General features: G+C 34.2%; 1 protein-coding gene across 13 annotated transcripts in view; it reads left to right on the top strand.

Annotated features, from left to right (window-relative positions):
• Positions 1 to 16,338, top strand: part of HDAC9 (histone deacetylase 9) — a 959,143-nt gene that overhangs the window by 820,071 nt on the left and 122,734 nt on the right. For all 13 annotated transcript variants that reach the window (XM_047752014.1, XM_047752015.1, XM_047752022.1 and 10 more), the window contains one exon: positions 6,883 to 7,001. In XM_047752014.1, coding sequence (XP_047607970.1) covers positions 6,883 to 7,001 — 119 coding nt within the window. The remainder of the gene's footprint in view (positions 1 to 6,882; positions 7,002 to 16,338) is intronic.

Consider the following 16,338-nt stretch of genomic DNA (forward strand, 5'->3'; position numbering starts at 1 on the left):
TAAAAACTTGTTATGTCTTTGAATCCCAGTGCCTCTCACATAACGGGGGCTCGATAAATGACTTCTGAATGAATACAGAAATATTGTTGAGTAAGTCTTTGGAATGTTTAAAATTTCAGTTGAAGGCTGAGGAAGAAAGCTTTTTGTTTTCCTTAAAGCCAGGTTGGTGCTCCGCTGCCTGGAGCATGCCAAATTAGTGGGTAGTGTAGGATGCTGGTCACTCACATACCTGGGTCAGTCATGGGGAATCACTAGTGGAGTCCCACTTCAGCACAGTGTGCATGACTCAATGTCAGTGCAACCAATTCTCTGGCCATAGAATAAATCCAGAGATCTGATTCTAGCTGAGGAGCTTTCAAATTAGAATCACATTTCATGGAAAGAAATCCAGAATAGGAGCCTTTTCTCCTTAATGTGTTTAGTGTCTAATCTCATGATCTGTGTCTCCCTTTATTGTCATTATTATTACTAGTAGTAATAGTATTTTTGTCTCCATTTATTTATATAAGCTCAATGTACTCTCTCAGCATGAGTGTTACCTGGGGAGAGGACATACATCCCATTATTATTGCTTCGACCATTTGTTTTCTAGCAAGGAAATACATGTACAAAAAATCAGTGGACCCTTCTTTTCTCATACAGATAATTCTCATTATCTTTGTAATATATATATTACTTAATTATATGTATATATATATAAATAACTTTGGTCCTATGTCTACTTTTGATATAATTATATATTACTTTGGTCCTATGCCTCTCTCTCTCTTTTTTTTTTTTTTTTTTTTTTACTTCCTTGCTTTGTAGAAGTACATTCTCAAGTAATTATTCAGAAAGAATGCTTTGGAATTAAATTTCTGCATCCTTATTTGTCTTAAAGTATTTTTAAGTAACACAAGTACTAGTATGTAATGGCTAGAAGTAGAAATAAAATTTAAAAATAATTTTCCCTCAGAATGTAAGGACATTCAGTGTTGCTGATTAGGACTTTGATGTCAGTCTCATTCTCCATCTCTTTTAAGGATGACTTCTTTAAAAGGATCCCTAGGGACTTGAAGTTTCATGAGAATGTGTTTGAGTATGTACGTGTTATACATAGAGCTTGGCACTGGTTGGACTTATAAAATCTGTGGACTTGAGTCATTTTTCAGTTCCTAAAGATTATTTTCTGCTTTTAGTTGAAATTTTCCTCCCCTCTCTTTTCCAGCATTCTCAGGAACCCTATTATTCAAAGATAAGACTTCTGTGTTAATTATCTAATAACATTCCCTCTTATTATAGATTTTATCTATTTGCTTCCTTTTTAAAGGGAATACCTCAATTTTACTTTTTTTAAGATCTCCTATTAATTTATACAATTACAGTTTTTATCTTTTAAGTGTTCCCCTTGTTCTTTAATTATTCTTTTCCATAACAGCATTATCTATGTTTTAAAGGTAAAATGTTGTCCTGAATCTCCTGGAGATTATTATTTCTATTCCTGAACTCTCTCTTTTTTCCAGAGTTGTTTACATTTATGGGTTTTTTTTTAACTTTTTTTTCTTCATGCTACTGGGCCTCCTTATATATACTGGGAAATTCCTACTTTGCCACTGATATTTATGAAAGCAGTAATTGGTGTCAGCTTTCCCTGTGGTTGTGTAAGTGGGTCAATTGGGATCTCTATGTCAGCTGCTGTTGGATAGAGTGTTTGGACTGCAAAATCCCACTAAGGGGGATAGCATTCCAGAGGATGGCTCATGGTCTCTGAATCTCCCTAAATGACTGTATTTGGAGGACAGTATCCACACTAGAAGGCTTGGCTTGCTCAAGACACATCCTTTTCTTAAGAAAGAATGATCTGAATGTTCATGGAGTTAAACACTGGTTGCTGGAATAGAGGACTGAGGTGTTGAGATGTGGTCCTGGTCTTCACCAACTCACATTTTAAGTTTCATTGTTTTCAGTTCTGCCTTTTTTTCTTTCATCATTCCTGTTTCTTCAGTGAGATTCCATCTCTTCTGTCGCAGCTCTCTTTTTTATTTTTTTCAATATCCATCCAGCCCATCTCCCTTTTCTGGAAATGTATTAAAAATATCTGGTTGTTGACAACTCTCCCATCCTTTCTTCTTATATATCTATTCATTTTTTGGATTCTGATATTTGGTAATATTTTATTTTGAAATATTGAGCTTAGAGAAAAGTTGTGAGAATAGTGCAGAGTTCCTGTATACCCAACACCCAGCTTCCCCTAATGTAAAAACTTATATAACTACAGTTCTATTATCAAAATTAAAAAAAAATTAATATTTGTTTAATGCTGGTAGCTAAGCTACAGATTTTATATGGGACTCCACTTTTCCCACTAATGTCCTTTTTCTGATTCAGGATTTAGTAGCCTCCAGTCTGTAACACATCTTTTGTCTTTCCTGACCATGACTTTTAAAGTGCACTGGTCATTTTATTTTGTCAAACATCCCGCAGTTTGGGTTTGTCTGATGTTTTCTATTATTAGATCATTAGATTGGAGGTTGTATGTTTTTAGCAAGACTACTACAGAGCTTATCTGCCTGTCTCAAGAAGTAACGATGTAATATGTCTTATTACTAGAGGTGTTAACATTGATTGCTTTATTATGGTAATGTCTTGTTCAAATGGTGATTTTCTTTTTCCTTCAATTTTCTATACTAATTAAGGTTAAAGTTTTCTGTAAGGCAGAGCTGTTTCTTTTCTCTATTCTGTTATTTTTTTAGTCTCTGTGAAGAGTCTTTGATACTTACTTGAGTATATGTATTAAAATCCAGTATTGCCCTTATTTATTTTATTCCTCAGATAGTGCCCGCTCTGGCCATTAGGATCTCTTTCACCACAGCTTATATGCTCTACTGACATGTCCCTATCTCCTTGTGAGCATTTCATTGTTTTCTGTCACCTGAAGATATTCCAGAAATATCTCGTATTTTCCCTGATGCAGTCCTAGAATCAATCCCCTGGATCCTTTTACTGGAGATTGATACTCACTGTGCTCTTTGCTACTGGACTGTTATCGCTTTTAAGAAATACATAATAAGCCACACACACATATATCTAAAGTTTTTTTCTGTGTCTGTTTATCTGATATATATTCAAAACCATGAGTTCATATTTATATTCTTATAATTTTCTTTCAGTGGGATATTGGGAAAAGTGAGGAATAACACTTATACTTTTGTTTGCTGTCTTTTACCAGAAAACCCAATTATTTAAATAATATTTTAAATGAATGCCTTTGAGGCTTTGTCCTATTTAGGAAAATTGTATATTTTTCCCACTCAGTACTCCCAAATATGTTTTCTAGTCTTTCGCACATGGTAGAGCTTTTGAGTAAAAATTAATTAGTCTGACATAAATAGAAGAGTGTAGACACTTCCATGTTCATTGCTCAAATATTCATCATGATAATAAGATCTGTGGAATCTTAGTTTCATCAGTTTATCAGAAAAATAAGCAAGAAAGAGTTTAATGCCAACAATAGGAAATAAGGTTCAGTTCAAAATTTAGCACATTTTAAAGCCAAAACAGTGTTTGCAACATAGTAGACAGTACATACTTATTAAAATAAATGAATGACTCTTACCATTATCTCCATTTAATGAGCATCTTTTGTCATACACTCAGATATTCTTCAATATCCAGAATATATTGTAGCATAGCTTCAGACAACTCGTATTGTCATGCATCACTAATTCATTCAACAAACAGCTGCCATTCAGACATAGCTCTAAGCATGTATATTTTTAAGTGGATGGAATTTATCATGTAATGTATTTTTTTTCAAAATGTTCCATTTTTCTTTATTTTCAGGAGTGAATTCAAATGTATAGGATTAGTCCTGTAAGTTAGAGCATTTTGAAAGTCTATGTGAAATTGGAAAATCCATATTTGTGAATTTAGGGATAATATAGCAAATGTGGTATTTACTTCAGACAGAAATTAGTAGATTCTATGTATTTAGAAATATGTGGCATAAATAGACATTTTTCTCTGTAAGCTGGTAAGATCTTTACTAACAAAATAGTTGCACTGGAAAAAAACTGACTCCAGCCCATACCTAGTTTCCAAATGCAGACCAAATTTCTACTGTTTTTTTTCTAATGTTAGAGTAATTTTTTTAAATTTTGGCAAAAATGAGCATTCATAAAAATGTTTTGTTTGTGACTCACTTTTTTAGTTTATGCTTTTATTTTGATGAAGGCATCTAATACCTTCCTTTGATAATATTTTTGGGAGTTACAATCTTTTTGTTTTGATATTTTGGATACCTTAAACTTTATTATTTTACTCTCAGTTTTATGGTTTGGATGTATATGAGATTCTAAATTAAAAATTTTTTTCCTTGGACTTTCCTTCATATGTTGATTTCCTAAATGGGTCCTTTAAGTTTCTTGCCAATTTTTCATGTCTGTTTTGTGTTGTACTTTCTAAGAGAATTTGTCAAATTTATCATCCAGTCTATCATACATTTTGTGTGCTGTTTCTTCTTTTTCTTAATAGCACTTACTTTTAATTTCATAGATGCACTATCTTATGTCTTTGAGAATAACCAAATTTCTGTAGTTATAGTCTCTTCCCTGTGTTTTCTCTTGATTTCTGAGTTCCTTTCCTTTTGTTTGTTTATTTGCATGTTAGTTTTGTTGTCTTTCATGCTAAAAACTTTCTTCACACATTGCATCATATTTGAGATCAGGGTACTGAAAAGATAAGTGAGAGTTCTTTATGACTGAGAGGGGCTTTTTGACTGGTGAATTCACTGTAGGAAGATAGAGGAAAAAGACCTGACTGTTCTGAGTGACTCAACAAATGTCCATCTCTCTAGGTATTTTCTCTTTGGCCAGTTTATTTCTCCATGGAGAGAGAGAGAGTTGTCTTGCTTTTCATGGTTTCCTCTCCAAAGATTTATACTTAGGTTTCAGCTTTCCCCTCTATCTTCCTATAGTGAATTCACCAGTCAAAAAGCACCCCTCAGTCTTAAGCAATTCTCACTTATCTTTTCAGTACCCTGCTCTCAAACTTTGATCATCTCCAAGTTTTCCATATTCTAAAATTGTGTCGGCATTCCTTATCTCCTGACCTATCTTTGTCCATCAAAAATACATGCATATGTACTTAATATCCACATAGAGAGAGAAACCTTTATGGAAAAGGTTTATCCTTCACGCCAACTTACAAGTGTAGATTGAAGAGAAAGAAGAGTTGGCAGGGGGGATCCTTCAGAAAAGAGGGGAGATAGATAGAAAATCGGTTACTACTATGCATATGATTGAAGGGACGACATTGTTCATCTACCTACATATTTTCCTAAGAGGAATGTTTGTTCTCTAAGGTAGTACATAGAATTGATCAGGCTAAATAGATGGAATACCTTGATAAAACACTGTGGATTCTTTGAGACAATATATGCCAACATTTAATATTCCAACAACATATGTCACATGCTATTTCACACATGAAAAGTGAAATCATAACGTGATACTTTTATGAAAATTATTGGTATTATTAGTAAGGAAAATACTTGAATACCTTTCCTGATAATGTAGCTATTTAGAGGTTCTTTATTGAAGAATACAATTATTAAGTGGTACATGGTAAACAAAATTAGCTTTGCGCTTCGTTTCACTGATGGGCCAATTCAGATATAAGTGGCTTTCCAGTTGTTGGGAAGACTACTGTGGAAGCCACTTACAAGTACATTTATTTATGATTCTGGAAGATTGAAGTTTTGTACTTTTATGACAGTAGTGGAGTTATGAAACATATTTAATTCATTTTTATCTCTGGTAGGTTAAGTTTTAAATAAGTATTTTTTAAATTTTATGACGAACCAATTTTTGTTTCCATGCAGAAGGGTTTAAGTGTAAAACTAATATGCGGTCATTGTAAAAAATTTGGGAAATTTTCAAATATAAAAAATTAAAAGAACTTAATTTTGTCACTATTCAAGGAGAGCTATTTTCATATTTGGTTTAGTTATTTCTCCCAAACACACAGTAGAGAACTTACTAGTTTTTAAATTCACTGTAGTGTGAACCATCCCCATTTCATTAAATAGTCTTTGAAAATTTAAATTTAAATACTAGCACACATTAAAAAACACAGGTTTTTTAATGAAGCCTGCATTAAAAAACTAATCTTATAAAGCCCAGTAGCATCTATTAGTCATTCTCTCTCACATCCATCACGGAGGAGGAAGAGGGTAGGGAGGCCTGAGAAGGCTTAAGAGGTAAGTCCTGAAGTGTCTGAATGGAGCCAGCAGGGGCTGCTGTCATGGATGAGGCTGCCACATTCCTGGTGTCTCTGACCTTGGACGCACTGAACATTATAGTCTGGATTCTATTAAAGGAATTTTGTGTTTTTCCTTTGCAAGAGTCACCCCCTACCACGACAAATATTTTAAAATGTTTCTTAAAAAAAGTTGAAAAAGCAACTTTTTCCCAAAAGAAATTTATAGTTCAAATTTACACCAAGTTCTCACTAACTGGAGCAAGCCGGGTTTTCACTAAAGCTTTGACTTTCTTCTGTAAAACATTAGTCACTCCCTTGGAAGAAGCAGTTTTTTTAAAGGCAGTGGGGTAAAACAGCCACAGATGTTCATGTAATATGACAGGCTGTAGAATGTACCTGCAAAGCATTTTTTTTAATTCAGAGGAAAAAAGGGTGAAAGAAAAAAAGACTGAAGGGATGCTAAAGTAACAGCGATTCAGTATTAAGGAAACAATAAGTTTTTGATCCACTCAAGCGTGTTTTCTTTTCCCCTTTTCTTTATTCTTGGGAAGTTCTTGAGGTTGTGCCAAGTTGTTTTCACTGCACAATTTTTAAAGGTATTCGCCTTTCCTACATGTAACTGGTTGCCTTTTTACTGTGCAGGACTGTGGTGAAGCCTGTGGCCAAAGAGTTTGATCCAGACATGGTCCTGGTTTCTGCTGGATTTGATGCATTAGAAGGCCACGCCCCTCCTCTGGGAGGGTACAAAGTGACAGCAAAATGTAAGTAATAGACAACACCTTTTACATGTGTATCGTAAACTTCGTTGAGACTTTCGAAAATATTTCAGATGGTGTTTACTGCTGTCAGGTTCATCCCTTTGTAGACATTGGCCTTTAAGAAAAACAAAGTTAAACAAATCATTTCCTTTGGTGGACTTGAAGGGCCATTTCAGAGCCTTTATATTTTTCAGGAGCTATTTTTTGCTATTTAAAGCCAGAAGTGATAGGGCTTCTATTTAAAATATGTTACATTGTAACATATGTAAACCTTGAAAGGTCTAGAAAAACCAATGGGCTTTTGCAAGTAGACTGGAAGTCACTGTTTTTATTCCATTGTAAGTGGGGTTGTGTATATGTTACCTGATAATGGTGTAGAGTTCTGCTGGGTCTGAGTACAAAAGTGCGGTTCCCGTTGCTCAGAGGCTCATATGTGCCTATGGGCAGCACTCAGGATCTCTACTAGTTTTCTCTTATAGTGCAGAAATTAACTTTTTTGGTTGTATTCCTTAGAAACTAGACACCAAATGAACAAATAAATTTTGTGATATGTTGCATTTGAATAATATGACCTAATGGAATCTAGCTAGAAAGGGGCTTTCTTGAAGAAGAATTTCCATGCTCTCTGAATATAAAAATAAGGCATACATTTAGTCCACACATACAAATTTGTGCTGGTACTCTGGATAGCTGTAAAAAGGGAAAAAGGAAAAAAAGTAAAATTAAACCAAGAATAGGAGCCACTATTGTGTATTTTTAGTAGGGGCTGAAAAGAAACAAATCAAAAACAACCCAAATAGTTTTAAGTGAGAGAGATGAGTTTGGAGCAAGTGTGTTTTATTAATTTGAAAAGAACCAAAGAACTAGTATTATGCCAGCCTTTGTTTTAAGTTGGCTTCTCATGTGAGAGAGTTTCTGTACAGAAACTCTAATTCTTCCAGTAACATTGTTAGGTAGTAGCTATTTTTAACATCAGTTATTTACCCAGGGTTCTTGGTGCCTTGTTGTCTATTGAAAATATATTAAAAGAGGCCAACACTACAAACACAAAGTATAAATCACAGTTTTGGCAACATTGAATAGAGAGGTGTTTGTTCATATTGGATATCTTTATTATCCTTTTTCTTTCTCCGTGGAATTTCACTCACAGGGAAGTCAGTCTTTTCACCACAGATAAACCTCATTTAGGTCGAGATTGGTGAATAGTTTAGTCTAAATAAAGAAGAAAAAAAATGCTTGTACCCTAAGCTGAGATAAACTCAAACAACAGAAAACATATGGAGCAAAGATGGAAATCTAGAAAAGGTGTTGCTGGCCAGTAAATACAAGAATCTCCCTCAGAATGGAGGAATGTCTATATTTGGGTCTTTCTCCTTGCCAAGGGGGAAAATTGTAACAAGTCTGAAAAAGCTGGAAGGAACTCTTTTTGTTTGCTTGTTTATTTGTTCATTTTTTGCCAAGTCAAATTCATACTAAAATCTCAAATGCCATCTTGGGAAGTTTCCACCTCAAGTTAGCTCTAGTAAAATGCACCAAAGCCTTCATTACATATGTTTCTTTATCATTTGGGGAAAAGCTCTTTGCTGTTTTCTATCCCCAAATAAATTTATCTATAATCTCTCTAGACCCTCAACTCTCCTTATCTATTTCTTCTCTTCTACATCTCTTCTATTCGACCATTGCTTCCTTACTAGTTGACTTGTTTCCTAAGAAAAACAAACAGACATAAAATTTAAATAATCTAATAATTGAATTTTTGTTGAGTATTTACCATTTAAGAAGGAAAAGATATGCAATGAGGAGAGGAAACCTTAGAACCCACAGAGGATGGAGTAGAGTCTATCTAAAACAGTTCACATATTTCACAGGTGAGAAAAAAAATTTATTTTAACATCTGAAATAATTGGGGTTGAAACCCAAGTGTTCACCCTGACTATGTAGTTAGCGGAAATTGCATAAGGCTTTTACTGGATTTTTTCCAAAAAGAAAAACGTTTCATAAAATGCATGCGAATACAAAACTTGGGGGCACACTGCAGAAGCCATCTTGGTGCCCAAGACCCTTACCTCCACAAGCAATCTGTGACAGACAGTGACTCACTCCCTGATACTTAATGAAAAACAGCAGAACATCATAACTGAGCAAGTGTTTGTCAGATCATCTCATGCAGTCCTGAGTTTGCCAGCGATATTTTCTAGAGATGCTGCCACACTCACTGAGTAGAGGTTAGGATTACTGAAATACTGTATTCTTCAAATAGTTCATACCTGGCCTGGGTCTCTCTGTCTCTTTTTCTTTCTAAGTACCTGGAAGATGCATTTATATTGCTCTGATCTGGTCAGACAGTTAATACTGGTCGTTCACTGTCCCATGTCAGAAGTCATTCTCCATTTGAGGGGAGTCCCAGAATGAGACTAGAAGTAAGCTAAAACCTCACATAAAAAGTGAGTAGAAATTAAAGAAACAGGAGTTCCCGTTGCGGCTCAGTGGTTAACGAATCCTACTAGGAACCATGATGTTGCGGGTTCGGTCCCTGCCCTTGCTCAGTGGGTTAAAGATCTGGCATTGCCGTGAGCTGTGGTGTAGGTTGCAGACGCGCATTGCTGTTGCTGTGGCTCTGGTGTAGGCAGGCAGCTACAGCTCCAATTCGACCCCTAGCCTGGGAACCTCCATATGCCGCAGATGCAGCCCTAGAAAAGGCAAAAAGACAAAAAAAAAAAAAAAAGAAGAAGAAGAAGAAGAAAAAGAAATTAAAGAAACAAATTCCTTTCCTAAGATTTTCCCATTCCTGCAAAGCTCACTCTTTCCCCAAGTAGAATGTTGAAGGATTTAAAATTTTTATTGTCTTAGCACATTGAATATACCCTCTAAAAAAATTTTGTTTGGTAACTCTGAAAGGAAAAGATAAATTAAGTCAAAATAACAAGTGTTTTTGTTTGTTTTTAAACATGTAATTAACTTCTTGATTTTTCTTAAAGAATTGGTTGATACTATGATAAAAGCCCATATGATTTAAAATTAAAGTTGATTCTTGGCTAGTACTGTTTTTCTTCCTTTCGCTTTTCTCTTCTCATTTCTTTACATATTAAATGTTCTCTGCTGTGAGACTACAGAAAGAATATTCAGATTTGTTTGTGCTGAAGTTTTAAATAAGTTATCTGGATTAGTTATTTGACATCTATGCTGTTCTTTCAATTAACCACCAGGATTAAGGCCCAAGCTGAAAAGAATATCAGTAACTCTGTGTCCAACCCTAAACCTTATAGCAAACTTCACCTTAAAGTTAGTATTTTTTCTTTTTAAATACTCTCATTTGGATCATATTGTCTTCAAGTTACAGTTTGAGAAGGCTGGCATGACAACTAAGTGCCATGTTTAGAGAATGTGTTGGAATAAAATTGATTCACTGTATTGCAGCACCCCCTGGTTTAACAGTATTGCCATCATTTAAAACAACAGAGGTTCTTTAGTTCAAATCCACTTCACAGTGAAACATATTTTTCCTTTCTTTTCAACACATTTATATATTTTCTACTTTCTTTGGCTTCAGGTAGTGAACTTACCTGTGCAAATTGCTTTTATCATCTGCATGAGTTTTCCTTTCTTCAAAATAATGCAAAAGTCACTGTGAGATGATAGCCATGTAGGACCTTTAAAAGCATGCTTCCTTTATAAACATGGAATAGTTTATAGTCCTTGAGGTAGAAACCGTTTCCCTCAGCAAATACACAAGTGTTATTTTGACAAAGAAAGAATAGATGATAGTGGGGAAAAAAATCAAATAACATGCCTTAGATTCTTGAATTACCTTCTTTTTCTTGATAGAATGTTGTTGTCCTTTTCATTGATCCTCTAATTTTCCCCCATGTGAATGCCTGTATGTCAGGGAGAAACACTGTTACGGGGAAGATACCTGTCAAAATGAATTCATCCTTTGCTGTGAGTTATCTTTGAGGAAGGACAAAAATTCCTTAATTGGTCAGTTCACCAAAAATAAGTCTCTGAGAAGTTGACTGCTAAAGCAGTCAGCAAATAAGTGCCAAGGAACAACTTCATTAAGCTTATGAGACTATGTTGAACTACTTCATCTGCCGGTGATGATTGTATGTGCATTTCCCCCCATGTACATTCAGGGCTGTGTGGTTCCCTTGGTCCTCTGCCTACACACTTCACTTGTCCACAGAGTTGAAGGCAGAATGAGCCAAAGTGCACTTTTTTTTCTTGCTCTTCCCTCACTGATGATTCTACTCCTATCTTAAAATATTGGTAGCTATCCAAATTCTCTAATTTTCTCCCCATTATCAAAACTTGTAGGGAACTCGATCATAGTCAGTGTGTTTTATTTATTACCTGATTCTACTTTTTAAAAATGAGAAAATTTCAGCGAGTGTGATGGTTATTTTCGGCAGTTGCATATTTTATTATTTATCTGTAATTGTGGAATCAATGCTTTGTCTTCTTGTGATAGAATTTCAAGCTGCAGCAAACAGGTGTGGAGAAAAGGAGTGTCTGAAAGACAGCTATTAAATACCACTTCATGAAGGATCAACCTTAAACTTGAATTCCCTCAGTTCTCTTAGAATAGGGTGGAAACTGGGGAATATTGTCTAGAATTGATTATTTAAAGTATCCTCCCATCTGTCTACCATCAGGTTAGCATCTCTTGTATACGTCTATGCTGTGTCCTCAGAAGCTGGACCAGTGCCTGGCACATGGTCTAAATAACTTTATTATTTTTTAATGAGTAAAGGTAAAATGAACTCATGCTTGATTTTAAAGTAGGCCAGACGCTTTATTCCAGTATATTTGATGCTACTTGAATTAGAATTTCATGATTATTTTTGTTTTGGGCACTGCTATCCCCATCACTGTCAGTTCTTTATAGGCTTTAGGCCACATGTTAATGACTCCTATAGTATTTCAGTTAACACAAACCTGTGTTTCTGACAGTAATCACTTATCCAATATTTCCTTTAATAGAAATATTATTGAAAATAATATAATATTAAATCAAGAAGTAATGATTTCCTTGCAACAGTGGGCCTTGGGCAAAAGCATTGAGTATTAACACTAGAATCTAGATGATGGAAATAACTCATTTCCTATCTGCTCAGAAAAACAGGACTTTGCGGGAGTGAATCCTTTAAATAATAAAGCAGAAATAAGCAGGAAAAATTATAGGAGAGTGTGGAAGAGTTCATTTTGGGGTCAGAATATCTATGTATGAATCTCAACTTTGTTCCTTGCTAATTTTGTAGTAAAGTTTCTTAATCAGAAAAAAAAAGTGGGAGATGAGGGAAATAATTATACTACAACATAAGGATACATGATTAAGCATTGTGAATTAATAGTTTTGAATTTTATTGTTATCAACAACTCTAAACATTCAAGAAAAGTCTTAATATTTTAGATGATGTATTTAAATACAAAATACACCTGGCAAATGTTGTAAGAAGAATTTTTTTTATCTTATTTGAACAAAATGGTCAGAATGGTCAGAGGTCTTGGGAAGCTATGCAGGATTCTAGGTAAATAATAAGTGTATGTCCATTTAATTAAAAGGTTAGAGAGAGAAGCACCTATATCTCACATTTTCATTTCCATATGCATTCTCACATTATAATAAGTTTGGGGACAAATGGAATACTTTACAATGATTTTTTAAAAAAAGCACCATTATTTTGTGATGAGAATATCTTAGGCCCTACCTGCCTAAAAGCTGTGCAGTTTGTCTTGGTATATTGAGGTGTTCTTGGATCTTGACATTATTAATATGCTAATGCAGAATAAATTATCCAGTGATACTTTTTTAGCAATTGGATTATCTGAAACACAGCTAAGACTCAGAAGATAAACAAAAGAACTTTTCAAATGTAAAAATAGATGCAGAAGGTCTACTTACAAATAGACCTACCTTCCTGCCCTTACTGAGATGCTGCTTAATTCTTTACATCAAGAAATGAGCATACTTGGTTATCTAATTTTACAACCTGCAGAATATTTGAGTAATAGTTTGGAAATGGGGTTAGATGAATGGATGGTGAGCATATGTCCAACTCAGAGTTCCTTAAATTTGAGTCCACAGACCTCCTAGGAATCCAGGGGTAAAAATCATGTGGTTCATGAACTTAGATGGAGAAAATTACATTATTTTTACTAATATTGCTCCTTATTAGCTACATGAATTAAGGAATGTATTTCCTCCCATTATAAATATAGGTAACAAACCATAGCTATATCAGTAAAACAGGTGATCTTGTCACCAGTAGAAATAATAGCTATTCTCATATCACTTTACTGTTGTGTAAATATTTCCAGTGATCAATTACTCTCACTTACTTTGAAATGATGGTCTGTATCAGACCTGCCGCTCAATATAGTTTTTTGATGCAGTAATACGAAATTAGATGCATTATACCATGACTTTCTTCCATGTTTCATAGTTCTTTTCAGTGTAGTTTATTATGTTATCTGTGTACTTATTGTATACATTTTAAAACATTCTGAGAAGAGGTCCATAGGCTTTACTGCAAACACAGATACATATATACACACTCTCTCTTTTTACTTTTTGGCAGAGAGGAGTTTGTCTTTACTTACTGATTTGCCTCTCACACTATGAGTTATTCTGTTCCACTTTACTGAACTTTGGAGCAAACACTAAAAAAAAAAAAAAAAAAAGAAAGAAAGAAAGAAAGAAATGAGTGTTCAATTTTTCCAAAGATTTCTTTATCCATAAAACAAACTTCAGATATGTCTTGCAATACAGGCTAGTCTTCATGTCTTGTAACTGGAAGTCATACTGACATTGTAAACAATTATTAAACTTCACATGAAAGATTTGTACATTGATATATGATCATTTTAGAGAGAATAAACTAGTATAATATGGGAAATAAGAAATTTTGTTTAAAATCATGGACCAATTCTGAATTTGGATTTCTTTATTGGTTTGAGTGATTTGAAAGATGAAGAATAACAAAAAGAATTATGTAACAAACTTCATTATTTCCACTATTTAGAATTGGCAGCAACTAAATAGTTTTATTATTTTTGCTCCAAGAATTTTGTTTATAAAAGAAATAAAAATTGCAGATGAATGCAGATTCCCCTTTAATCACTGAATCACCATCTCTAAGTCTTATTCCCGTCTACTCTTAACCAGTGTCATCATTTGGGCATTTTCCAACACACACACACACACACACACACACACACACACACACACACACTATACAGTATTATTTTCGTGAATATGGTTTTTAATTGACCATATATAGCAAAAGTATTAACATTTGTATTCTGTACATACGGGTTAGGGAACTTGCTTTTTTTTTGACTTTTAATACATTTTTTGACATAGGCTTAGGAATATTTATATACCCTTTTACTTTTCCTATTCTGGATCATTTCCATAGTGTACTCTATCTACCTTCCTATCAGTGGACCTTTAAGTTGTTTTCAGGTTGTCAATGCTGTGAACAGTGTTGAAGTGAAATCCTTTACCGCACCTGACTTTATTTAGTCAGTTTGCACTTCTGTCTCTCTCTCTTTCAGTATGAAGCACTTAACTTGGAGGGAAGCAGCTAAAGGAAAGAATGCCTTCTACCTTCTGTAACTATTCCTTAAACCAGTGATGGTGGAGGGCACTAAGGCTCTGAGGTTGAAAACGTCTTGTCATCCAGTAGACAAGTCATAATCCTGGCCTGGGCCCTTAGAATGACCACAAGAATGTCATTTCAACCTCTTGAAGATTGTTTTCTTAACTGGAAGGGGAATATTAATTTCCTCCTGGCAGTATTGTTGTTATTGATGATAGAAAATAATACCTACTGGAAATTATTGAGTGTTTTCTCTGTGCCAGGCTCTGTCCTCACTGCTTCCCTGCATTATTTCCTTTTTATGATTAAATGAGATAATATATATGATGCACTTTTTTGTAGCCTGAAGTCACTAAAGAGGATTTAGCAGTCACTTAAATTTCCAAATTAAAAAAAAGTGACAAAAAATTGACTTGCTCAAATAACAAAACCACAACTTGATCGCATGTCTTTTAACATCCAGTTCAACATAATTTCCACTTGACTCAATGAGTTATTGAAAACATCCCAGATAAATAAGAGTTTTTAGTTACTGTAAAACTTACTCAGAATTGTGTAAATACAGAAAAAATAAAAGATACTTTCCCAACAAAATGTCTTATTTATATGAAATTCTCCAAGTCAAAAAAAGTCAGCAGAGCTCTTTTAAATATATGAGATCTTACCAGTTTGCAGACTATGTGCACTACTTTTCATGGAGCATCTTGTGCAAGAATTAGTCAGGAACTTAGTCTTCAGTTCAGCTCAGAATTTCTGTGTTTCAGCATGTCTCTTTGTTGTGCTCTTATGCAAGTACATTGACCCCTACAAAGACAGGGTGAAGTGGATTTACAGGACATTTATATTTGTAAATGCCTTATGCAACATTGCTTCCTTATATGTATCCAACAGCCAATATAAAGAAGTAAGGTAGCTAATTAAGAAGGGAAATGTCAGCATATGAAAACTTAGAAATCTTAAATTTGGGGATGATTTTATATTTAAAATGACTGGCATTTATTCAGGATTTATTCATTGAGTGCTCTGTGTTCCACTATTACCCTGCCTTCATTTTCTCAATCGCCTGATTCCTTACACCACATAGCAACTCAGATACCAAACTGTAGAAGGGTATTTTCCATCTACAGTGCTTAGTTACTGATGTTATGAAACAGTTCTTAGGCTAGGATGACTACTGCTTAACTTCAAAGGGAAAAATGACTATAACTGGAGCTGGATGAGCATTGCTTTTGAAAAGAAAATACATAAGCATTCTGAAAGAAGATGCCAGCCACAACTATACAGTAAAATGTGTACTATATTTTACTGATACTAAGATGTACTTTTTAGTACTTTAGTATGTCTTAATTGGAATGCCTCATGTTTGATGGCATTTCATTGGTTGGCAGTGGTTTTTTAATTTACATAGTGATTTATAAGAAAATAGTTACAATTATTTTGTGTTATGATTGATGACATTCTAAAGTGTTACATAGTATTTTACTTTTAGAGCTTTTATTTTAAAAATCCCAGTGAAAGGCCATACTAAAATTATAGCTTAGATTTCCATTTTATTCCTCTACAGAGTTCCAATGATTGAGTAGAATCTTGAGAAAGTAAAAATTAAAATAGCATTATAATGTAAAACAAACAAACAAAAATATTATGAGGGAGAAATTTTATGTAGTAGGGTCTTTCAATGTGCTGGATTTTGACTCAGACAAAAACGAATTGTTCTTCCTTGGCCTGAAATCTGTATG

The sequence above is a fragment of the Phacochoerus africanus genome, chromosome 11 (genome assembly GCF_016906955.1).
Source record: "Phacochoerus africanus isolate WHEZ1 chromosome 11, ROS_Pafr_v1, whole genome shotgun sequence".
Taxonomy (NCBI): Eukaryota; Metazoa; Chordata; class Mammalia; order Artiodactyla; family Suidae; genus Phacochoerus; species Phacochoerus africanus.